The 25,285-nt window shown below is 34.9% G+C and overlaps 1 protein-coding gene across 6 annotated transcripts in view; it reads right to left on the bottom strand.

Annotated features, from left to right (window-relative positions):
* HDX (highly divergent homeobox) overlaps positions 1-25,285 on the bottom strand; it is a 238,643-nt gene that overhangs the window by 62,540 nt on the left and 150,818 nt on the right. For 5 of the 6 annotated variants that reach the window (XM_081566549.1, XM_081566548.1, XM_081566547.1 and 2 more), the window contains one exon: positions 9,424-9,631. In XM_081566549.1, coding sequence (XP_081422675.1) covers positions 9,424-9,631 — 208 coding nt within the window. Of the gene's footprint in view, positions 1-1,057; positions 1,231-9,423; positions 9,632-25,285 lie in introns of all 6 variants that reach the window. The other variant, XR_014076006.1, reaches the window with a different exon arrangement.

The following is a 25,285-nucleotide window of genomic DNA, read 5'->3' as shown; positions in this document are numbered from 1 at the left end:
AACAATATGAGAGGAATTTCTACTCAACTTCTATGAGACGGTTGAGATAAACACACCTCTTCCTTCTGAAATCTTTTTCTTTCCTTGGTTTTAACAATAAAATACTATCCTGATTCTCCTATATCTGAATGTTCTTTCAATGGTTCTCCTTTCTCCTTCAGAAATCTGGGTATTTCTCAACACACTGTCCTTGTCCATCTTCTTTCTTGTTTTCTATTTTATCACCTATTTCTATGGCTAGACTTTTTTTGTTCTCGATGTGGGTGACTTCAATATTTCTTCTCATATTTTACCCCTTCTTCTGATCTCCAGGACCATATCATCCAAGACTCTGCTGGACAGTTCAACATGGATGTTCTGCCATCATCTAAAACTCAGCACATGCAAAACTGCATCCATCTTTCCACATTATCCATTTAGCATAGTACCAACACAAATCCTAAAGGAGTTTGTGGAGGGCGAATGGGTAAAGTATGAACTAAGTTCACCTAGAAGAAACATTGTGCTACAAGAGCTAAGAATGAGAGCCTGGTAGATCTTCAGATATTTTATAAAACCACAATTATAAACAATCAGATAAATGTAACATAACAGGAAAACCAGAATTTAATTACCTCTGTATGTATATATACATGAATTTGTGTTCATCTATCATCTTTTTTAAAATTAATTAATTTTTAATGGATAATTGCTTTACAGAATTTCATTGTTTTCTGTCAAACCTCAACATGAATCAACCATAGGTATACATATATCCTCTTCCTTTTGGACCTTCCTCCCATCTCCCTCCCCATCTCATCCCTCTAGGTTGATACAGAGCCCCTGTTTGAGTTTTCTGAGCCATAGAGCAAATTCCCATTGGTTATCTATTTTACATATGGTAATGGTACTCTTTCCAAACAGCTCACCCTCTTCTCCCCTCTCCCCATGTCCATAAGTCTATTCTCTTTGCCTGTTTCCCCAAGGCTGCTCTGTAAATAAACTCTTCAGTATCATTTTTCTAGATTCTGTATAAATGCATTAGAATACGATATTTATCTTTCTCTTTCTGACTTACTTCACTCTGTATAATAGGTTCTAGGTTCATCCACTTCATTACAACTAACTCAAATGTGTTCTTTTTTATGGCTGAGTAATATTCCATTGTGTATATGTACCAAAACTTCTTTATCCATTCATCTGTCGATGGACATCTAGGTTGCTTCCATGTTCTAGCTATTGTAAATAGTGCTGCAATGAACAATGGGATACATGTGTCATTTTCAATTTTGGTATATGCCAAGGAGTTGGATTGCTGCGTCATATAGTGGTTTTATTCCTACTTTTTAAGAAATCTCCATACCATCTTCCATAGTGGCTGTATCAATTTACATACTCACCAACAGTGCAAGAGCGTTGCCTTCCCTCCACACAATCTCCAGCATCTATTGTTTGTATATTTTTGATGATGGCCATTCTGACCGGAGTGAGGTGATATCTCACTGTAGTTTCGATTTGCATTTCTCTAATAATAAGTGATACTGAGTATCTTTTCATGTGTTTGTTAGCCACCTGTATGTCTTCTTTGGAGAATTGTCTGTTTAGGTCTTTCCCCACTTTTTATCGGGTTGTTTGTTTTTATGGCATTGAGTTGTATGAGCTGCTCGTATATTTTGGAAATTAATCCTTTGTCAGTTGTTTCATTTGCTATTATTTTCTCCTATTCTGAGGGTTGTCTTTTCACCTTGCTTATAGTTTCCTTTGCTGTGCAAAAGATTTTAAGTTTAATCACGTCACACTTGTTTACTTTTGTTTTTATTTCCATTACTCTAGGAAGTGGGTCATAGAGGATCTTGCTTTGATTTATGTCATCGAGTGTTCTGCCTATGTTTTCCTCAAAGAGTTTTATAGTTTCTGGTCTTACATTTAGATCTTTAATCCATTTTGAGTTTATCTTTGTGTATGATGTTAGGAAGTGCTCTAATTTCATTCTTTTACATGTAGCTGTCCAGTTTTCCCAGCACCATTTATTGAAGAGGCTGTCTTTGCCCCATTGTACATTCTTGCCTCTTTTGTCAAAAATAAGGTACCCATAGGTGCATGGGTTTATTTCTGGGCTTTCTATCTTGTTTGTTGGTCTATATTTCTGTTTCTGTGCCAGTACCATACTGTCTTGATGACTGTAGCTTTGTAGTATAATCTGAAGTCAGGCAGGTTGATTCCTCCAGCTCCATTCTTCTTTCTCAACACTACTTTGGCTATTCGGGGTGTTTTGTGTTTCCATATGAATCGTGAAATTTTTCGTTCTAGTTGTGAAAAATGCCATTGATAATTTGATAGAGATTGCATTAAATCTGTAGATTGCATTTGGTTGTATAGTCATTTTCACAATATTTATTCTTCCTACCCACGAACATGGAATATCTCTCCATCTGTTTAAATCATCTTTGATTTCTTTCATTAGTGTCTTATCATTTTCTGTGTACAGTTCTTTTGTCTCCTTAGGTAAGTTTATTTCTAGATATTGAATTCTTTTTGTTGCAATGGTAAATGCGATTGATTCCTTAATTGCTCTTTTTGATTTTTCACTGTTAGTAGATAGAAATGCAAGTGATTTCTGTGTATTGATTTTGTATTCTGCAACTTTGCTTAGGTCACAGATCAGCTCTAGTAATTTTCTGATACTGTCTTTAGGGTTTTCTACATACAGTGTCACGTCATCTGCAAACAGTGAAAGCTTTACTTCTTTTCCAATCTGGATTCCTTTTATTTCTTTTTCTTCTCAGATTGCTGTAGCCAGAACTTCTAGAACTATGTTGAATAATAGTGGTGATAGTGGACACCCTTGTCTTGTTCTTGATCTTAGGGTTGATTCTTTCAGTTTTTCACATTTGAGAATAATGTTTGCTGTGGGCTTCTCGTATATGACCTTTACTGTTTTGAAGTAGGTTCCTTCTATGAACTTTTTTTTAAGAATTTTAATCATAAATGGGTGTGAATTTTGTCAAAGACTTTTTCTGCATCTATTGAGATTATCTCACGGTTTTTATATTTCAATTTATTAATATGGTATATCATATTGATTGATTTCTGTATATTGAATAATCCTTGCATCCCTGGAATAAATCCAAATTGATTATGGTGTATGAGCTTTTTGATGTGTTGCTGAATTCTGTTTGTTAAAATTTTCTTGAGGATATTTTCATCTATGTTCATCAGTGATATTGGCCTGTAGTTTTCTTTTTTGTGTGTTGTCTTTGTCTGGTTTTGGTATCAGAGTGATGGTGGCCTCGTAGGATGAGTTTGGAAGTGTTCCTTCCTCTGCAATTTTTTGAAAGAGTTTTAGAAGGGTAAGCATTAGCTCTTCTCTAAATGTTTGATAGAATTCTCCCATGAAGCTATCTGGTCCTGGGCTTTTGTTTTTTGGGAGATTTTTGATCACAGCTTCAATTTCAGTGCTTGTAATTGTGTTGTTCATAATTTCTCTTTCTTCCTGGTTCAGTCTTGAAAGATTGAACTTTTCTAAGTATCTGTCCGTTGCTTCCAGGTTATCGATTTTATTGCCATGTAGTTGTTCATAGTAGTCTCTTATAATCCTTTGTATTTCTGCATTGTCTGCTGTAACCTCTCCTTTTCCTTTCTGATTTTGTTGATTTGATTCTTCTCCTTTTTTTCTTGATGAGTCTGGCTAAGGGTTTGTCAATTTTGTTTATCTTCTCAAAGAACCAGCTTTTAGTTTCATTAATCTTTACTATAGTTTCTTTCATTTCTTTTTCATTTATTTCTGCTCGGATCTTTATGATTTCTTTCCTTCTAATAATTTTGGAGATTTTTTGTTCTTCTTTTTCCAGTGGTTTTAGGTGTAAAGTTACACATCTATTTGATGTTTTTCTTGTTACTTGAGAGAGGATTGTACTGCTATAAACTTCCCCATTAGAACTGCTTTTCCTGCATATCATAGGTTTTGAGTTGTCATGTTTTCATTGTCATTTGTTTCTAGAACATTTTTTATTTCCCTTTTAATTTCTTCAGTAACCTGTTGGTTATTTAGAAATGTATTGTTTAATCTCCATGTGTTTGTGTTTCTTACTGTTATTTTCTTGTAAATGACATATAGACTCATAGCCTTGTGGTCAGAGAAGATGTTTCATATGATTTAAGTTTTCTTAAATTTGCTGAGGTTTGATTTGTGACCCAAGATGTGGTCTATTCTGGAGATTGTTCCATGTGCACTTGAGAAGAAGGTGTATTCTTTTGCATTTGGATGGAATGTCCTGAAGATATCAGTGAGATACATCTCATCTAATGTATCATTTAAGACTTGTGCTTCCTTATTAATTTTGTTTTGATGATCTGTCCATTGGTGTGAATGGGGTGTTAAAGTCTCCTAATATTATTGTGTTACTGTCGATTTTTCCTTTTATTTCTGTTAGTGCTTGTCTTATGTATTGAGGTGCTCCTATGTTGGCTACATAGATATTTACAATTGTTATGTCTTCCTCTTGGATTGATCCCTAGATAAAAATGTAGTGTCCTTCTTCATCTCTTGTAATATTCTTTATTTTAAGGTCTATTTTGTCTGGTATGAGAAATGCTACTCCAGCTTTCCTTTGTTTCCCATTTGCACAGAATATATTTTTCCATCCTCTCACTTTCCATCTATATGTGTCTTTAGGTCTGAAGTGGGTTTCCTTGTAGACAGCATATATATGTGTCTTGTTTTTGTATCCATGCAGCCAGTCTGTGTCTTTTGGTGGAGCATTTAAACCATTTGCATTTAAAGTAATTATTGGTATATATGTTCCTATTGCCATTTTCTTAACTGTTTGGGGTTGATTTTGTAGATCTTTTTTCTTCTCTTCTGTTTATTGACTGCATAAGTCCCTTTAACATTTGTTGTAAAACTGATTTGGTGGTACTGAATTCTCTTAACTTTTTCTTGTCTGAAAAGCTTTTTTATTTCTCCATCAACTTTGAATTAGATACTTGCTGGTACAATAATCTTTGTTGTATATTTTTCCCTTTCAGCATTTTAAATATATCCTGCCATTCTCTTCTGGCCTGTGGAGTTTCCGCTGGACGATTAGCTCTTAAACATATGAGATTTCCCTTGTATGTTACTTGTTTCTTTCCCCTTACTGCTTTTAATATTCTTTGTTTGTGTTTAGTCTTTGTTAGTTTGATTAATATGTGCCTTGGCATGATTCTCCTTGGGTTTATCCTGTATGGGACTTTTTGTGCCTCTTAGACTTGATTGACTATTTCCTTTTTTTTAACTATAATCTCTTCAAAAATTTTCTCATACCCTTTCTTTTTTCTTCTTCTTCTGAGTCCCCTATAATTTGAATGTTGGTGTGATTGCTATTGTCCCAGAGGTCTCTGAGACTATCCTAAGTCCATTTCATTCTTTTACTTTATTCTGCTCTTCAGCAGTTATTTCCACCATTTTATCTTCCACTTCACTGATTTGTTCTTCTGCTTCAGATATTCTGCTATTGATTTCTTTTAGAGTATTTAATTGTGTTGTTTATCTCTTTATGTTTATTGTTTAATTCTTCTAGGTCTTTGTTAATTGATTCTTGCATTTTCTTCATGTCGTTCTCAAAGTTTTTGATCATCTTTACTATCATTATTCTGAATTCTTTTCCAGGTAATTTTCCTATTTCCTCTTCATTTATTTGGACTTCTGTGTTTCTAGCTTGTTCCTTCATTTGTGTAGTATTTCTCTGCCTTTTTTTTTGTTTTTGTTTTTAACTTATTGTGTTTGAGGTCTCCTTTTCCCAGGCTGCAAGGTTGAATTCTTTCTTCCTTTTGGTTTCTGCCATCCTAAGGTAGGCCCAGTGGTCTGTGTATGCTTCTTATAGGGTGAGATTTTTGCTGAGTTTTTGTTTGTTTGTTTGTTTGTTTTTCCTCTGATGGGCAAGGCTGAGTGAGGTGGTAATCCTGTCTGCTGATGATTTGGTTTGTATTTTTGTTTTGTTTGTTGTTTAGATGAGGTGTCCTGCACAGGGTGCTACTGGTGTTTGGATGATACTGGTCTTTTATTCAAATGTTTTCCTTTGTGTGAGTTCTCACTATTTGATACTCCCTAGGGTTAGTTCTCCTATAGTCTAGGGTCTTGGAGTCAGTGCTCCCACTCTAAAGGCTCAGGGCTTGATCTCTTTATTAAATGATATTCCTTTCACCTGTAATGCCTTACTCTTCCTTGTTAATTTATCTTTCTTCAGTGAAGATTCATGTTTCCTGAGGGAACAGGTAGCAGGATATAGTCCAACTGGTCAGAAACACTGTCTTCAATAAGGTAGGACTGGATGCTGACAGGAGACTTTAGAAAAATCTGTGTCTGAGCCAGGTCACAGGATCTCTGCTTTTCAGTTCTCATAGTCCCATCTTCTCTTCAACCTTCATATTTCTTTGTTATAAATTGTACATTAAAGTTCATCTCTGCAATACTCCAAAGATTGCTGTCAGACCATCAGGCTGTGAGGAAGTGTAACACCTGCTCAGTTTGGAGACATGGGTCTTGGAGACATGGCCATTTGAGAAGTACTGTACTAGTTAGAAGAGAAGTTCTTCTTTTTCTGGAATTCTTTTGCTAGTCACTTGATTATTAAATGGTATCACAGAGATAGGACACCCATCCAGCACACAAGTCAATGTGTCAGTCTGCACACATCAACGTCTGCTTCTTTTTGACATTCATATCCTCCAAGTGGCAGGTGGCCTAAACAAGATGACTGTCAAGCCATTTTCCTATCTATCACCTTTCATTTTATAAGCTACACAGACTCACTGGAAACATGTTGGACTATTCAACAAATATTGTAGGGGTATTTGGGTAATCATTTGGAAAATAAAATTAGGTATTGTCTTCACACATCTTGAAGCAAAATGATTTCTAGTTGGGATAAATATCAAGTTGTAAAAATGAATCCATAAGGAAACAAGAAGCATATATGGGGTATGTTTACATAATTGTAGTACAAGGAAGGATTTTTTAATCATGACACCAAAGTCACAAATCATATAGGAAAAAAGTTAGTATATCTGACAACAGAAAAGTTACAAGCAAAAGTTGTGACTGTTGCAAACTCCATAAACAAACTTAGAAGGTAAAAATAAATTAGAAAATATAGTGTTACTATCCTGATCAATAGAATTTTAAAAAAAGCCAATGCAGTTCGTGTTGAATAAAAAAAAAAAAGCCAATGCAAAATTCTCTCTATCATAGATGCAAAAAGAAAACCCACTATATATTATATAATTCCACTTATATGATATGCCCAGAAAAGATAAATTTATATAGTCAGAAATCATATCAGTTTTTGCCTAGGTTTTGAGGTGGGAGTGGATATTGACTAAAAATGGTCTCAAGGAAATTTTTTGAAGTGATGAAAACATTCCATAATTGGATTTTAGTTTTTTGAAGTGGTAAAAATATCCTACAATTGGATTTTAGTGATTATTCTAAAATTCAATTTTAGAAATGGTGATGACTGTACAACTGCATATAATTTACTAAAAATCATGGAGAAGGAAATGGCAACCCACTCCAGCATTGTTGCCTGGAGAATCCCATGGACAGAGGAGCCTGGCAGGCTACAGTCCATGGGGTCACAGAGTTGGACAAGACTGAGCAACTAAACCAAACCATTGAATTCTACTTTGACAATGGATGAATTTTATTCTATGTAAATTAAACCTTAAAAAAAGTGTTCATAAAGGTGTCAGGAGAGGACAGTTTCTATATTTGAAATCAAACGAAAAATTCTTCTATGGACGAATGGTATAATTACATATTATTATTTGAATTCTTATTTAGGGAAACACTAAGAAGTATTATAAAGATGATCTAGCCTAACTCCCTTATTTTGTGGATAAGAAAACTAAAGCCCGATGAATTAAATAGTTTGCCTGAAGTCACGTAATCAGCTAGTAGAAGATCTAGGACTTGCACCCAGGTTGTCCAGCTACTAGCCTGTTGTTTATCACATTATGCCATACTGTCTTTCATTACAATGCTCTAACTTAAACTGACTAAAATTCCAAAAAATTAAAATAATCATGTACTATAATCTATAGATTGTTGTAATAGCCAATATTTTCTAAGCATGGGAGATCATTATTGTGGTAGATCAGTTTTACTTTTTCTGATGATGATGTGGGAGACTGCTTAGGTGGAAGCATTAAAAATCAAAAACATAAAATACAAATGTTGGTGCAAAAAGGGTTAGAGCCATTATGAAAAACAGTATGAAAGTTCTTTAAAAAATTAATAATGATTTTTTCTGTTTAAATTTTTTGTTTAAATCCAACAATCCCACTTCTGGGTATATATCCAAAGGAAATGAAATTAGTACCTCAAAGAGGTATCTGCACTTCCATGTTCATTGCAGTATTAGTCACAGTAGCCAAGGTATGGAAGCAACCAAGTGTCCATAGACAGATGAATGGATAAAGAAACTGTGGTATATACATACAATGGAAAATTATTCAGTCTTTAAAAAATCCTGCCATTTGCAACTGCTTGGATGAACCTAAAGGGCATTATGCTAACTGAAATAAGCCAAATACAGGAAGAAAAATACTGCATGATCTCACTTCTATGTGGGATCAAAAAAGTCAAATATATAGAAGCAGAGTAGAATGGTAGGTACCAGGGTGGGGACATGAGGAAAATGGGGAAATTTTGGTTAAAGGGTGGAAACTTTCAATTACATAGGATAAGTCTAGGTAACTAATATAGAGCATGATGACAATAATTAACAATATAGTTGACCTTTGAACAACATGAGGGTTAGGGTCACGGAAGCCCTGTCACAGTTAAAAATCCAAGTACAACTTTTAACTTTTCCAAAACTAAGCTACTAATAGCCTACTGTTGACTTACCAATAACATAAACAATTGATTAACACATATTTTGTATGTTTTACATCTATTACACATATTTTATGTATTCATGATATACCTTTTACTTTTTTGATATTTCTAGGCCAAATGGTTTGTCTTCAAGTTTTTCCAAATTGTTGCAAATCTCCAAAAATGTTTCCAGTGTATTATTGAAAGTGAACCAGTGCAGTTCAAACCCATAATGTGTAAGGATCAACTGTATGTCCTATATTGTATGCTGGAAATTTGCTTTGGGAGTAGATTTCAGGTGCTCTCATTACATACACAGACAAAAAGGTAACTATGTGAAGAGATGGATATGTTAATTAGCTTGACCATCATAATCATTTCATTATGTATATTTATATCTAAACTTGTTGTACACTTTAAATGTATATGAATATTATTTTAAAATATAATAAAAATAAATAAAATATATCTATTTAACCAAATCTTTTGATGACTTTAGATTTGAAGTGCAGTAAGCTGAAAAGCAAGTAAAAATGCATCAAATACACAAAAGATATCATTAGGAGGTGCAACATATAAAATACCTTGAGAACTTCCTTCAGAGAAACAGATGGATACTTCATCATTTCTGTCATTATCCTCTCCTACTTCAGGACCAGCTTCCTCTCCTGGTGTGAGTGCAGACAAAGAACCATATTCGGGCTGCTCAGAAAAATCAGCAGGGCCTCCTCTTGGAGGTGGAACTTCAATCCCCATTAAACGATATTTCCTTCTTCGATTCCCAATCCATGTCTTTATAAGAGAAATACAAGAGGAAGTTTTGTAAAAATAGAAACCTTAGCAGTTCTACCATTAAAATAATGAATGGATACTGTGTAAAATATGATTGAAAAGAATAGGTACCTAGAAAAATGGAGTTTTATTGTTACTCAATAAATTAAAATATAAATGTTTCTATTTTAAAATTTTTTATTATCTTAATAATCAGAATTTCAGGCGACATGCAGCCCAGTGCAGAACACTTTTTTGCTTTTGTTTTCTTTCTGGAGAAAATAACTCACCAAATATTTCAAAAGAAACATGAACTGATTCTTTCCCAAAAGGGACCAGGCATGCAGTTCATATCCTAATTCCAATCTTGATCTTCCTAGGTGAAAATGTGCCTTCTAGTAACTTTGTTTGGCTCCACGATGATTACCTGGGTATTTTAAGCATTCTAATATTCCATTTTATTAGATTTAGAACCAATTTCTAAAACTTGTTATATTAAAATAAGTTTGGAGTTACAAGAAGTTACAAAAATTGGTTTTCATTCAATTTTCTTCAATTTACATTTTACATAATTATAGTACCATAACAGAAAATGGAAATTGATATTGTACAATATGTGTTGACAATTTTATGTTACTTTATCATACCATTCTTCTACTTTCCACTATCCTCAACTCCTGACAACCATCAATGTATTTTCCACATCTATAATTGTGTCCTTCTGAGAATGCTATAGAAATAGAGTCATACAGCATGTAACTGCAAAAAATTTCAAAAAATTGGCTTTTCTCATTCAACATAATTTCCTGAAGAGTTATTCAAGTTACATGTACTTAATAGTCCATTCCTTTTTATTGCTAAGAAGTCTTCCATGATACCGCTTCTTTCATTTTCTTTGCAGTGTTTGTTTAACCCTTCACTTGTTGGAGGATACTTGATTCCAATTTTTAGCTATTATATACAGCCATAAAGCTCCTATGAACAGTTTTATACAGGTTTTTGTGTTGATGTAAGTTTTCATTTCTCTAGTATAAATGCCAAATAATGAAATTTCTGGGTCAAATGATAATTATTTGTCTAATTTTAAAAGAAACTGCCAAATTGTTTCCATAAAAGTTGTACCATTTTACATTCTTACCAGCAATGATTGAGAGATTCAGTTTCTTGGTGTTCTTGCTAGGACTTGGTATTATAAGTAATTTTTTTTAGCTGTTCTCATTTGTGCATATAGTAATGATCATCAAGTTCTTAATTTAGTTTTCCCAATGGCTAGTAGTATTGATAATGTTTTCATATACTTTTTGCCTTCCACCTATCAGTGAACTGTCTCTTCATGTCTTTTGCCCATTTTGTGATATAGTTGGTCTTTTAGTACTGAGTTTTGAGAGTACTTTATATATTCTAGATATGAATTCTAGATGTATGTTCTAGATATGAATTTTTGTCAGATATGTGATTTTGCAAAATTTTCTTTCATTTTGTAGCAGATATGAGCTCTTTGCCAAATATGGGGCTTGCAAATATTTTCTCCTTGTCTGTAGCTTGTATTTTCATCATCTCAGTCTTTTGGAGCACAAAAGTTTCATTTTGTTTTTTTAATTTTGATAAAGTTGAAGCTATTGCTTTTGTTTTTTTATGGGTTGTGCTTTTAGTACCATTCTTAAGAATTCTTCACCAAGCTGTATTAACATCTAATTTTTTATAGTTTTATTTTTCACATTTAAATCCCTGGTCCATTATGAATTCATTTTTGTCTAAGGTATGAGGTTTAGGTCTAAGGTAATTTACACTTTCCAATAGAAATCCAGTTGTTCCAGAACATTTCTTGAAGACTTCCTCCACTGAATTGCTTTTGCATCTTTGTCAAAATTAGCTCAGCTGGCCATGGTTGTGCAGAAATATTTCTGGGTTCTCTATTCTGTTCCTATGATCTATACTTCAATCACCCTGCTAATACTACAGTCTTGATTACTGTACTTATATACAGTACTTGAAATTAGGTAAGTGAATTTCTTCCACTTATTATTTTTTTCTAGAACTGTTTTGGCTATACTAGCATATTTCCTTTCCATATGAATTTTAGAGATATCTTTTCTACATCAACAAAAAAATCTTGGTGGAATTTTATAGGAATTATGTTAAAACTGAATAACAATTTGAGAGGACTTGACACTTTTACTATGTAGGGTCTTCCAGTATGTGCACACAGAATGTCTCTCCATTTACTTAAATCACTTTTATTCCTTTCATCAGTGTTTTGTAGTTTTCAGCATTTAAGTTCCGTACATGTTTTGTTGGAGTTACTTGTATTTGATTTTTGGAGTGATCGCAAAGAATGTATCTTAAATTTCAGTTTGATTGTGTTCGTTGTAACTATACAGACATGCAATTGATTTTTATGTGATGATCTTGTATCCAGAGACTTTGGTGAATTCACTTATTAGTTGTAGGAGTGTTTTATTTCTTTAGGACTTTCTAAACAGACAATCGTGTATCTTTTATTTATTTTTCTTGATTTATTGTACTGGTTAGAACTTCCAGTATTATACTGAATAAAGGTGGCCAGAGTGGACATCTTGTTTCTGGTCTCAGGGGACAGTTTCTATTTTTCACCATTAAAATATGATGCTAGCTGTAAGTTTTGAGTGCTTGTAGATTTATTTTGGGGGGAGATTTTTTAATGATGAATTTAATTTTCTTAATAGTAATAAGGCAACCTAAATGTCCATCAATAGATGAATGGATAAAGAAATGTGGTATATATACATATATACAGTGTAATATTACTCAGCAATAAAAAAGAATGAAATAATGCCTGGATCTGGAGATTAGCATACTAAGTGAAGTAAATTAGACAGACAAATGTCATATGATATCACTTAAATGTGGAATCTAAAAAACAGTATACAGATGAACTTATTCACAAAATAGAAATAAACTCATGGACACAGAAAACAAACTTATTACCAAAGGGAATAGTGGGATGCGGGTGAGAGATAAATTTATGAGTTTAGGATTAACATTCACACACTACTATATGTAAAATAAATAACCAACAAAGACTTACTATATAGCACAGGGAATTATAGTCAGTATCCTGCAGTAAAGTATAATGGGAAAGAATCTGAGAAAGAACATGTGTGTGTATATATATATATATATATATATATGCTCATATATATATATGTATATGTGTGTATATATATGGCTTCCCTGGTGGTGCAGATGGTAAAGAATCCCCATGCCATGAGAGAGACCTGGGTTTGATCCCTGGGTCAGGAAGATCCCCTGGAGAAGGGAATGGCAATCCATCCAGTATTCTTACCTAGTGAATCCCATGGATAGAGGAGCCTGGTGGGCTACAGTCCATGGTCGCAAAGAGTCAGACACGACTGAGCAACTAACATGCACACACACACACACACACTCATATATATATATATATACATACATATATAGAACTGTATCACTTTGCTGTACATCTGAAACTAACAAACATGGTAAATAAACTATAATTCAATTAAAAATGGTTAACAATCAATAACTGAATAGGGCTTCCATGATGGCTCAGTGGTAAAAAACCTGCCTGCCAATGCAGAAGATGCAGGTTCGATCCCTGGATCAGGAAGCTCCCCCCTAGAGAAGGAAATGGTAACCTACTCCAGTATTCTTGTCTGAGAAATCCCATGGAAAGAAGAGCCTGATGGTCTACAGTACATGGGGTTGCAAAGAGTCGGATACGACTTAGTGATTAAACAACTAAGAAAATTATGTAGAAAATTATGTCTACCCTAACATCTTTTGAAAGAAGCAGTATAAAACCAATTTTATACTCAAGTTTCTAATGTAATTTTCAAAAAGCTTATAACCTTTATAGTTGTGTTATGATACCCTACAAATAATAATTGCCATGCCAATCTACAAAGTAAAAGAATTCTTAAAACCTGTGTATTTTCTTTGAGTGTAGAAAGTCATTCAACAGCATTTCATAATTTCAGGTCTAAATTTGATTATGGTAACTTTTCTTTGTATAGCAAGTAGAATTTCTTCTATACCACAAGGTTCACATAAATACAAAGGAACCTTAGATGTAAGGTTTTACATTATTTATCAAATGTAAATAAAATTATGAATAAAGTTAGCTTTTACTTGGTAAGATTTTGTAAAACAAAATGCAAGGCAAAACAGAAGAACTATTCAGTTAATCCAAGAAGATTAATTCTTTATATATTTGGGAGTGCATTTTCTCTTCATATTCTAGGGAATGTAGTACCTTTGTTGTATTTAGCATTCCATGCTAAATGTGAAAGCTGAAACACATGGTTTGCTTTGTAGGCTACCAAGTGAAAACTACCTGGTAGAAAAGAAAAATATTCATGAATATTAATTTTGCTAGCTTTGGTAACATCTCCCATGGAAAAAGTACTAGTTTAAAGAGTATAGTTCCGTTTCAATTTTCCTTCACATGGTCTCAATGAGAATAAACTATTAGACTTCAGAAAAAGTAAAGAATTTCAGAATTTCAAGTTCTTACTAAAGCTCCATTAAACTGTCATGTACTTTCTCTATTTTCTATCTTTGAATACTGATGCTTATCAAATATTAAATGCATAAGCTTCTTTTTCACGTTAATCTTAGCCATAGATGCCTGGAAAAATGATGATGTGGGCAGAAGAAGACCAGTACAGTTTTCTTAGGATACTTGTTGTTTCCTTTAGGTCATGAAGGTTTGGGAAAAGAGGAGAAAAAGAAAACAGAAACCAGTTTTGATTTATTTTCAACTTCTTTTTTCACCCATCTTGGGAGAAATGAGCAATTATGGAATGTATAATGATAAAGGTAAAATAATATTTGATGTGAACACCAGGATTATATGAGAATTTATTACATACTAGGACTGAAATAGTTCCTCTCGATATTTCTTAAAACTGGAAGGCACTGAGAAAATAATTTGGTATACAAATATAATGTTAATGGTTTTATTACATTTTCAGTGAATCATGGAAGATAGAAGTAATCTTAAAAGCCAACTAGTCTAACTTTCTGTTTAATGTAAAATTCCTTCTTCAGCATTGTAGGTGAATGGCTGTCAGGATACATTTAACAGGAGGCTTCCTGTGTGCTGTTTTCAGTCTTGCATGAATTCTATGTTCCTTAACAGCACCTGAACACAGGTGCCAGAGAGCTGGCAAGCTGGCTTTCGGGGATAATAAAAATTCATGTATCTCATTCGTATGGAAATTCCATACGGTGAACAGCAGCCATTTACAAGTCTCCTCCTTTCTGATATGTAAAGTAACTTTTACAACCCCCTCTCTTGAGAATGATTCTAGCCTCTGGCTTTCTAGATGACTTATTAGAATTTTGATCCCTATCTCTGCTAAAAAGGCTATCTTGTAGGAGAGGATATATATGCCCACAATATGTTAAATAAATGCCTTTGTTCCACCAGAGCACTGGTCCCCGTGTCTTTCCTCATTTTCGCTCTCACTCTCTCGCTCTCTCGCCCTCTTGCTCTCTCCCTCTCTACATTTCAGGCTGCTTCCATGGAGCACAAGTGTCCACCGTGTCTATTTGCCCAGGCTTTCAAGACCTCTTCGAGAGGGTGCCCTGAGCCTACGTAGACGGTGCTAGCTCTTTGTCCTAGAGTTATATTGGCATACTGTGTAAACCAGGGAATGTCAGCCTCTTTTCTTCCTTCTTTTCTTATCGGTCGACTCTGTACCCCCAAGTTCCGGTCCATTAAAGGATCACAATTGGCGCCTGAACAGGGACTTGGGATATGGCAGGTCGGGCAGAGTGTCCCCGGAAAGCTTATTGAAGCTGGTAAGTACTAAAGACATGGGTATAACGGTGAGCCTATTGAGGCTGGTAAATATTAAGGACGTAAATATAACGGCGGGAAATTGCAATCACTTTTATACTTTACTTTAACACTTATTTAAAGCTCAGGGGTTTTTAGTTTTGCACCAGGAAATAGAGACTGGCCTTCAAATAGTGGCTGAATGTAACCCTTGGTTCCCTGATGAAAGCGATATTGATTTAGAAATTTGGCACCAAATCAAAAAGAATGCTAAATGAGCTGCCAGAAAGGGAAAAAACATTCCTACAGATTTCTGTCCTTTAAGGGCTCCTATTGAAACTATGATTCTGCCACTTCAAGGTAATCCTGGCCCTCCTGATATTCAACAACAGGCAGAACACTTACTACATAAACATAAACTAAATGATAAAACCTTACAAAAAGCCCAATTGGAACAACATAATATATTTACTAACCCTCCCTCAGTTGTTCCAAGCGTTCCCCGTCTGCCAGCAGATGCAAATTTAAAAGCAGCTCCTCTGCTAAAACCTAATGATTCTAGCAAGGACTCATCTAGTACACCTTTTGACATTAAAATTAACACCTTTCTAAATAACAATGATGAGTTTTTACCACATATTCTTAATTGTAAAAATTTGCTACCTGCCCACTCTCCTTCGTGACAGAGGCTTTCTAAATTGCTGACTTTACAATCACAAATCTCTGAAGCCGATGGTTTTTCCACTTTTCCAGTTTTAAGAAATCCTGATGCTCAAGGGCACGTAATACCTCAATATAAGGCTAATAACTTTTATAATATGCAACAAATAAAAAAGACTATAACTGTGTACGGGCCACATTCTCGAGTACAGTGCCCTCCTTTGTTGCATGAACTAATAAAAACAGTGGCCCTTAAGGCTTGGGAGCGAATTACTCCTCAAGGGGAGCCTACAGGTAGCTACACTAAAATATTGCAGGGACTTAATGAAACATATGCTGATTTTTTAGCTAGACTACAAACTGCTATTTCCTGTACTGTAATTGGAGAAGAAGCTAAAAGACAACTAGAGAAACTACTTGCTTATGAGAATGCAAATCAGGAATGCCAAAAAGCCATAGCTCCTATTCGGGAGGCAGAGACTATTATAGATTATTTGAAGGCTTGTCGCAATCTAGGATCAAAAACTCAAAAGATGCAAATGCTAGCTAAAACAATGGTTGTTGCCCTTAAAAAGAAAAATAAAAGGTGTTTTACATGTAGAAATAAAAGCCATTTAAAAAGGGATTGCTCTAAGAAGGTTAATAATAACTCCCCCCAAATCTGCCCTTGCTGCCATAGAGGAATGCATTGGGCCAAAGATTGTAAATCTAGATTTGACACTGAAGGAAAACCTATTCTGAAAAACTCCAAGCAGGGGACCCCGCAGGCCGCCTCCAACAATAACCAGGGGAAAATTCCATCTTTTCTCTGAAACCCTCAAACAGTCCCCTCTCCAATACCTACCAGACTGTTTGAGGCCCTGCCCCCATAAACTTTTGGTCTTTTATTTGGCCGCTCTAGTTTGACTTCTAAAAGAATTACTGTTCACCCTGGAGTAATTGATTCAGATTATAGAAGAAAAATTCAAATTGTGATGTCATCCCAGATTTTATGGCAATTTAAAAAGAGAGACAAAATAGTTCAATTATTTCTTTTTCCTTATATCTCTATTAGCTCCTCTAAAGATGTACAAATGGGCAGATTTGGCAATACGGATCAAAAACAATCCTTGTGGACTTCATTAATATCTAAATTTGCCCAACCAAATATAAATATCAAAATTAATGGTAAAAGATTTTTTGGTCTCCTCGACACTGGATCTAATATTACTATCATTTCCAAACATTTATGGCCCAAATCTTGGCCTATACAAAAAATTTCTTGCCAAATTGCAGGAATTTCTCAAACTAAAGTATAAGAGGTTTATCAAAGTGCTCAAATATATCCATGTGAGGGACCAGAAGACCAACCTACAACATTAAAACTTTATGTGCTAGATGCCCCCCTTAATTTAATAGGGAGAAACTTTACTCACCCTGTTGTAGCCACATGTTTTGGGAAACAAACTCACTCAGAAGGACAATGAAGATCATAGAGTACAGTTTATTACACTTGCGGGCCCAAGGCAGAGTCTTCTCTTAGCCAAAGACCCCGACTAGCATTTGTAAAAATCTTTGATACCCCATGTGTACGTGTCCAAACTCACCACTCCAAATTCCTTAAGACTTACATAAACTAGGAAGGGTAAATGCAATCACAGTAATCCCATTATTTGTGTGTTGTGTGTTCAAACAGTTAAACAATTGGCCAATAATCAATAAGCCTGAGGTTACACTCCAGAGGTACAGAAAAATTTATGGCCTGTCTGGAGACAGGGGTAATTAGTATATGTTTTCTAAAAATTAAAAAAGGGGGAATACACAGGAACAGTACTGCCTCCCCTATCTAAAGCAGACTTTACTAGAGTACAGCTTTATTTGTTTTAAATTTTTAAAATTTACCACAGAGAGATATTTTAACTAGAGCAGAAAAACATTTTGAGGAATTGAAGGACACTTCTCTTCCTCTGCCCAATTGGTACCAAGACGGGTTAACAATACAGTGGAAATCTGGGAAACAAATCTTACAGGGAAAGGGATATTCTTGTGTCTCCTCAGAAGGATCCAACAAACTCACATAGCTTCCTCTTCAGAAAATTGGACTCAAGGGGGCCCTCCAGCCTTCAAAACAGAGATGAAACAACAAAAACTCCAGGAGGAAGAAATTCCAATACGGGCCATGGCAGCTCTAAAGATCTCCAGGAGGCGCCACCCTCGGCAATATCAACCTTATAGCCTCTCCACTTGGGGACAAATAAAAACCCTTACTAATTGGTCTCTTACTAAAATTTGGTCTCTCAACGGGGAATGCCGCAGAATCCAGAAAACATTTTCCTAGCCATGCTTAGCCTGGTCGCTTGCGCCATCCCTTCGCCCGAGGCAAATTAATCATTCATACCCAACCCCCTTTTCTACTACAGGTGGTAAAATGGACGGAGAGAACACCAATTGTTTCTACTAACGACTCTATACATATGCCTTCTTCCTAGAGCATTAAAGGGCCCTCACACCCTGAAGTAGAAGAAAAAACTAATTAACATTTCTCTAGGTTATGAAGCCCTTCCTTCCTGCATGGTACCAACAGAATTCCAACAAACTTGGGCTTTCGCCCTGCCTCCCAAAAAAGACTTTCAGACTTTGCTTAAATAGTTACACTACAAAAACCTTAGGGAAAAAATTAGGGAAATAATTCATTACCATGACAAAGGACTTCTTGAGTGACTTAGCAGAAAAATCTCCCCACCTTGCCTTCAGATCAATAAACAGATTGGGCCTAAACTACGAGACACATGGAAACCTGTTGCGAGCACCTAAAAACTTGAAACTTGGAACGGACATTTTACAAGGACATGCTAATAAGACTTTACTTTCTGTAACCTGTATTAATTGCTAACTATATACTTGTTAAGAAATGATTCCCTTTTGATTGTGATTGAGATTCTACTCAATACTGTGTTACTCCTGGTCAATCTAATTATAGTACCTTCAACTGGGTACAAGTCAAAATTCATTTATGAAACATACATAATAATGCCTCACTGTATGTACAAAAAGAACTCCTTGTTAAAACGTCTGCCTTCTTCCACTAATCTAGAGACTTTAGCTGAGCAACTAACAGTTTAATTATCTGGGCTATACCCACGAGGTTGATTTCAAAATATTATTCACAGCATCATATCTGAAACTGTAACTTTGGTGTTTGTCTTGGTGACTTTATTTGTTGTTTACCGTTGCCTTTCTATAAGATTGGTTTATACTAAACAGACTCATATGGTCAGGACCTTTTTTACAAATATAATAAAACAGGGGGAGTTGTCAGGATACATTTAACAGGAGGCTTCCTGTGTGCTGTTTTCAGTCTTGCATGAATTCTATGTTCCTTAACAGCACCTGAATACAGGGTCCAGAGAGCTGGCAAGCCGGCTTTTGAGGATAATAGAAATTCATGTATCTCATTCGTATGGAAATTCCATATGGTGAACAGCAGCCATTTACAAGTCTCCTCCTTTCTGATATGTAAAGTAACTTTTACAACCCCCTCTCTTGAGAATGATTCTAGCCTCTGGCTTTCTAGATGACTTATTAGAATTTTGATCCCTATCTCTGCTAAAAAGGCTATCTTGTAGGAGAGTATATATGCCCACAATATGTTAAATAAATGTCTTTGTTCCACCAGAGCACTGGTCCCCGTGTCTTTCCTCATTCTCTCTCTCTCGCCGGCGTGCGCAGGCTCTCTCGCTCTCTCGCTCTCTCCCTCTCTCCGTTTCAGGCTGCTTCCATGGAGCACAGGTGTCCATCGTGTCTACTTATTTGCCCGGGCTTTCAAGACCTCTTCGAGAGGGTGCCCTGAGCCTATGTAGACGGTGCTAGCTCTTTGTCCTAGAGTTATATTGGCATACTGTGTAAACCAGGGAATGTCAGCCTCTTTTCTTCCTTCTTTTCTTATCGGTTGACTCTGTACCCCCAAGTTCCGGTCCATTAAAGGACCACAACAAATGGCTAGTCAGTCTTTGCATGAAAATTTCAGGAATATGAAGCATACTACTCTGCAAGGTTTTCCTAGTCCATTTTTATATAGTTTTTTTTTTTCCAAAATGTTCTCCCTTAGACTGAATCAATATCTATTGTCCTATTAATCTAAGCCTTGGTTCCATTTTTTCACTCTGGATCCACCTTACCCCAAATAGCCTTTTCTGCATTCAAACTATCAATTATGTAAAGAGGATTTATTCCTTTGGGGGGGGGGGCATGCCATGTGGCTTGCAGGATCTCAGTTCCCCAAGCAGGGATTGAACCTGGGCCATAGCAACAAAATCACTGAATCCTAGCCACTAGGCCATCGAGGAATTTGAGTATTTATTTCTTTGTTTCATAGGGTATATACAGTTTTCAACCATTTTATGTGACCCATGGTCAAGTTATTTTATCAATCTAGGCCTCAGATTCCTTATCTGAAGAATCTATAAATTGGTATAACTGGTTTCCAAATCTATAGTCTCCTGGATAATATATACCCTGCCACAGTTGCTCATAAACTTATATAATAACTATATCTTTTCAACCAGAACTCCCCCTGTATTAACAGGACAAATATAATGACTATTAAAAATGAGAACTCTCAGGCCCTATAAGCTTTTAAGTACATTTCTATTAAAAATAGAAAATGAATATTCCAAACTGCTGTTAGTTTAAATGTCTATCATTATATATCTGTTTTCTGTGTACTACGCAGAGAGGGCATAACTTTCTGTTAAATATGCATTCTTTCAAAGGAAACCCTCCTACACTGTTGGTGGGAATGTAAATTGGTGCAGCTACTATGGAAAACAGTATGGAGGTTTCTCAAAGAACTAAAAATAGAACTACCATTTGACCCAACAATTCACCTCTGGGTACATATCCAAAAAAATAAAACGTTAATTCAAAAAGATACATGCACTCCAATGTTCACAGCAGCATTATTTACAACTGCCAAGATATGGAAGCAACCTGTGTCCATCAACAGATGAATGGATAAAAAAGTTGTGGCGTGTATACACAAATGCACACACAGAATGGAATACTACTCAGCCATATAAAAAGAACAAAGATCTTTCCATTTGTAGCAACATGGACTTGAAGGGCTTTATGTTAAGTGGAGTAAGTCAGACCAAGGGAGATAAATATCTATGACATCACTCATAAGTGGAATTTAAAGAATACAACATATTAGTGAATATAACATAAAAGAAGCAGACTCACAGATATAAAGAACAAACTAGTGAGTACCAGTGGAGGGGAGGGTAAGGGCAATATAGAGATGGGGCAGTAGAAAGTACAAACTATTGGGTGTAAGATAGACTATAAGGATGTGTTGTACATGGGGAATATAACCAATGTTTTGTAATAACTGTCAATGAAGTATAACCCTTAAAATTGTATAAAAAAATCATTCTTTCATTCCACAAATATTACTGAACATCAAGGATGTATAAGCACTGTGTTAGAGCCAGGGATACAGTAGTAAACAAGTAGGCCTCATATATGCCCTTTGTGGAACTTGGATTTACAATTTGGTAGATGTATAGACAATAAACAAATAGACAAGAAAAATACAGATCACAAAATTTGACCAAGTATTATGGAGGGAAAGAATCAACTAGAATATTTTGCCACAAACATAGTATAGTAAAGAGAAATCCTTTCCAAAGTCATATGCCATAAGAATTATTAGGGGAAAGGAAACATTCAGATCCTAGGACCCTTCCCTGCAATCATGATTTAGTAGATCTGGGATGGGGTGATCAGTATTTTTAAGAAGTACGCAAAGTAATTTTTATGGTAAACCATATGCTGGTGAAATGGAAATAGAAGTAATGTTGGATTGGTAATAAGGAAATCTGGCATTTAATAGCTAGATGTCTGTGTGTCCTTCAACAAGCCATACCCCTATCTAACCACACTTTTCTTGTATAAATAAAAGCATGAAATTCAATCTCAAGACGCCCACCAGCTTGAATTCAATGTCTGTGGTATGTGGTATACTATATATGGTATATAGTCAACCATGGACAATTTGTTTTATATATACATTAGTGGCAGAGGGTCATATATTTAATGAAAAAAAAAGAAAGGTAAAAACAGTATAAATGAAAAGCAGTCTTCTATTTAAAGGCATCAAATCTAGTCATGATCTTTGGAAAATAAATATAATCTAAAATGCAAAAATATACATCTATTTTCCATGACATTTACTTGTCTTTCAAAATGCATTTAAAACATTGAAACATATTGTTTATGCAAATATTTGACACACAAGAGTTCGTTTTCACATCTGTCCACTATAACCCAAACACAGATGGAAAGGCAAGGCATTAAACTGAATTTCAGAGAGATAGGGCAGGGAACTAAATTTATGAAAGACTTATGGTGCTTTACACTTATTATCCACATATATTATTACTATCTCAAAACAACCCTTTATTAAATTATGTTCATTTGCTGTGAACTGAAGCACAGAGACATTAAAAATTTGATCATGCTAATTTGCAAATTCCTAAGGAGAGCTGTGTTTTTCTCATGGCATCTAGAAGAGTTCGGACATATAATAAGTGTTTGGTTTACCTTTGGTGAGTGAGTAAGTCAATAAATAATTGACACTAACCTGGGAAAAATTCCAAATTAAAGAAATATATGTACATAGTAACATTCACTGGAGTTAAAAGGAAAATACGCCAAGTTTGCTTCCTAGAATTTTTAGAATTATAAGCTATTACAAGGAAACATGAATCCAAAATTTCCACACTATTCCACAAGTAATGATTAACTAGATATCTTGAGGCAAAGTTCACTTTGGTGATCAATAATTAGAAGGTCTATTAGACTTGAAAACATCTACATAGTTTCTCCCAATATCTTATGAATATATTTATCTGGCAAACATATTCTTGTCTGCAGTTTATCTACCTAATGATAAAAAAGAGGTCTCTTAGAACACATCATCTTTTCAAAGTTTCTTTCTTCCATGAGCATGCTTCATTTTGAAAAATCCCCAAAAACAAAAGATAGTAAGCAGTTCACTGTTCTTTCCCCTAATGGAAGTTTTTTTTTTTAATTAATTTATTTTTTAATTGAAGGATAATTGCTTTGCACAATTTTGTCGTTTTCTGTCAAACATCAACATGAATCAACCATAGGTGTACATATGTCCCCTCCCTCTTGATATAAGTTTTAACTAGCCACAGACAAGAAGAAAATAGTAATACTTCTTCCTTTTTCTGTATGTTAGTGTTTTCTATAGGGATAAAGGTTTCTGCACAGTCAATGGCTTTGGCCATTTTTAACATCAATTATGCCTAAAACTCTTTTATATGAAATAGAATCCTAGCTAGGAATCCTGTGGTTATCTTTCATTTCAGGAGAGTTTGTTTTCAGCAATACCGTCTCTGTGTCTCCTCTCCTGGAGTATGGGGTCTCAAGGAACCAGTATGGCAATCCAAGGAGTCTGAAAGCTGCTGTCATGGTACATGGAGTTTATTAGTATCAATGACAGATTGAATAAGAACAAAAATTTAAAAAATAAGTGGAAAATTTGGAAGATAAATTTGAAGATATCTTATTGAAAGTATAACAAAAGAATGAACAGATTGAAATGGAAATCTCAGGGTAACAGTTGTGCTCCAGGTGTAGAGTAATCAGTTCAAGTTGGAGCATATCAGAAGATTCCAGGAAAAATTTCTTTAAGATGGTAAAATTGTTGCACTACCAAATGTGTATGAACATACTGAAAGGAGATATACACAAGTGGGGAAGGGTATCAGGATAAATTAGTAGTCAGTATCTAGAAAATTAAGCAAGCAAATATACAAAAATCAAAAAATAAGTAAATTATAGACTTCAAGGAAACAAAATAATACTATGCAGAAAAGGACAAAAAATAATATTATACTACATAAGTCAAATGGTAAAGCATTTACATGGTCATAATAATGTTAACACTGAATTTCAAACTAACCAAAATTATGAAATAATTATACTGTGAGAGTAAGAAGAAAAGAAATATGCATTTAGGTGAAAAGGATCAGTGGAGAGATCTTGAAAGAGTTAAAATACCTTGCATTTCATAGTAAAATATCAATCAGCAATGCCTAACACTGAAAAAATCAAGAAGCAGTGATATAAACAGAAGAAACTGCTTGGTGTTCTCCAATATATTTATCCTTCATCCAATATAATAGAAAGCTTAGCTGGGCACATGGATCTCCATGATATAACTACATTTGCTGTTTTCCTTTCAGTTAGATATGACCATGTGACTCATCTTTAGCCAGTGGGATTTAAGTGAATGTGTCTTGTAGCAGTTTCTGGGAATCACTTTTAAGAGATAGCTGGTACACACTTTTGTCCCTTCTTTCCCCTCATCTCTGTCATGCTGCCTGGACCATAAATGTCATGATTCTGGGCCTTGAGGACAAGAGCTACATCATAGGGATGGAAGATGGAAGGCATCAGAATCTCTGAGGACTTCACAGGGCAGAACTGGCATGCCAGCTCTAGACTTGTACATGGACTTGAAATATCTTGTTTAAAATATTATTTTAATAATATTTAAAAAATAAATGCCTATTTATTTGAGTCTTTTTGTTATCCACAGCAAAACCTAATTCTAATTAATATAGAATTATTCACAGATAGAGATAAATACCAAAGGAATCATCTAAAGGGTGAAAAATAATTGATTCTGGCTGCCGCAAAATGGTAGGAGGGGAAAAGTAAAGAATGTTGGTTTTGTAGCAAGTTCCACAGAACTTAACTCCTTAAGCTATGTGTGTGTATAATTTTAATTAAAAACACTGACAACAAAAACACATTCCCTGTATTTCCATAATTGTGGCATTTGCTTAGGCTCCACATACCATGGTCCCACTCCAATTCCTCTTCAGTCACCTATATTCTTTTGTCATCTCTTTTGCTAAACTTCAAGCTCCTTAGAAATAGGATGTGTCTAATGTATTTCTATTTCCCAGTTCATGTGTATAACACATAGCATGCTCTGTCCATGAAATCTCAAAGAGTCGGACACAACTTAGTGATTAAACAGCAGCAGCATGCTCAGTAAATACAGGATTTCATTTGACTTCTCATCTGAATCCTAAAAAAATAAAAAGCAGAGGTCTGGGCATGACAGTATTTAGTTTGAGAATATTATTTATTTTTAGAAATGTGCTCTGATTTTCCCCTATATTTCTCCCTCT

This window comes from Giraffa tippelskirchi, chromosome X, assembly GCF_054371585.1.
Source record: "Giraffa tippelskirchi isolate mGirTip1 chromosome X, T2T-mGirTip1v1.2.pri, whole genome shotgun sequence".
NCBI lineage: Eukaryota > Metazoa > Chordata > Mammalia > Artiodactyla > Giraffidae > Giraffa > Giraffa tippelskirchi.
Note: the sequence above shows the minus strand (reverse complement) of the source record. Positions and strands in the feature narration are given on the sequence as shown.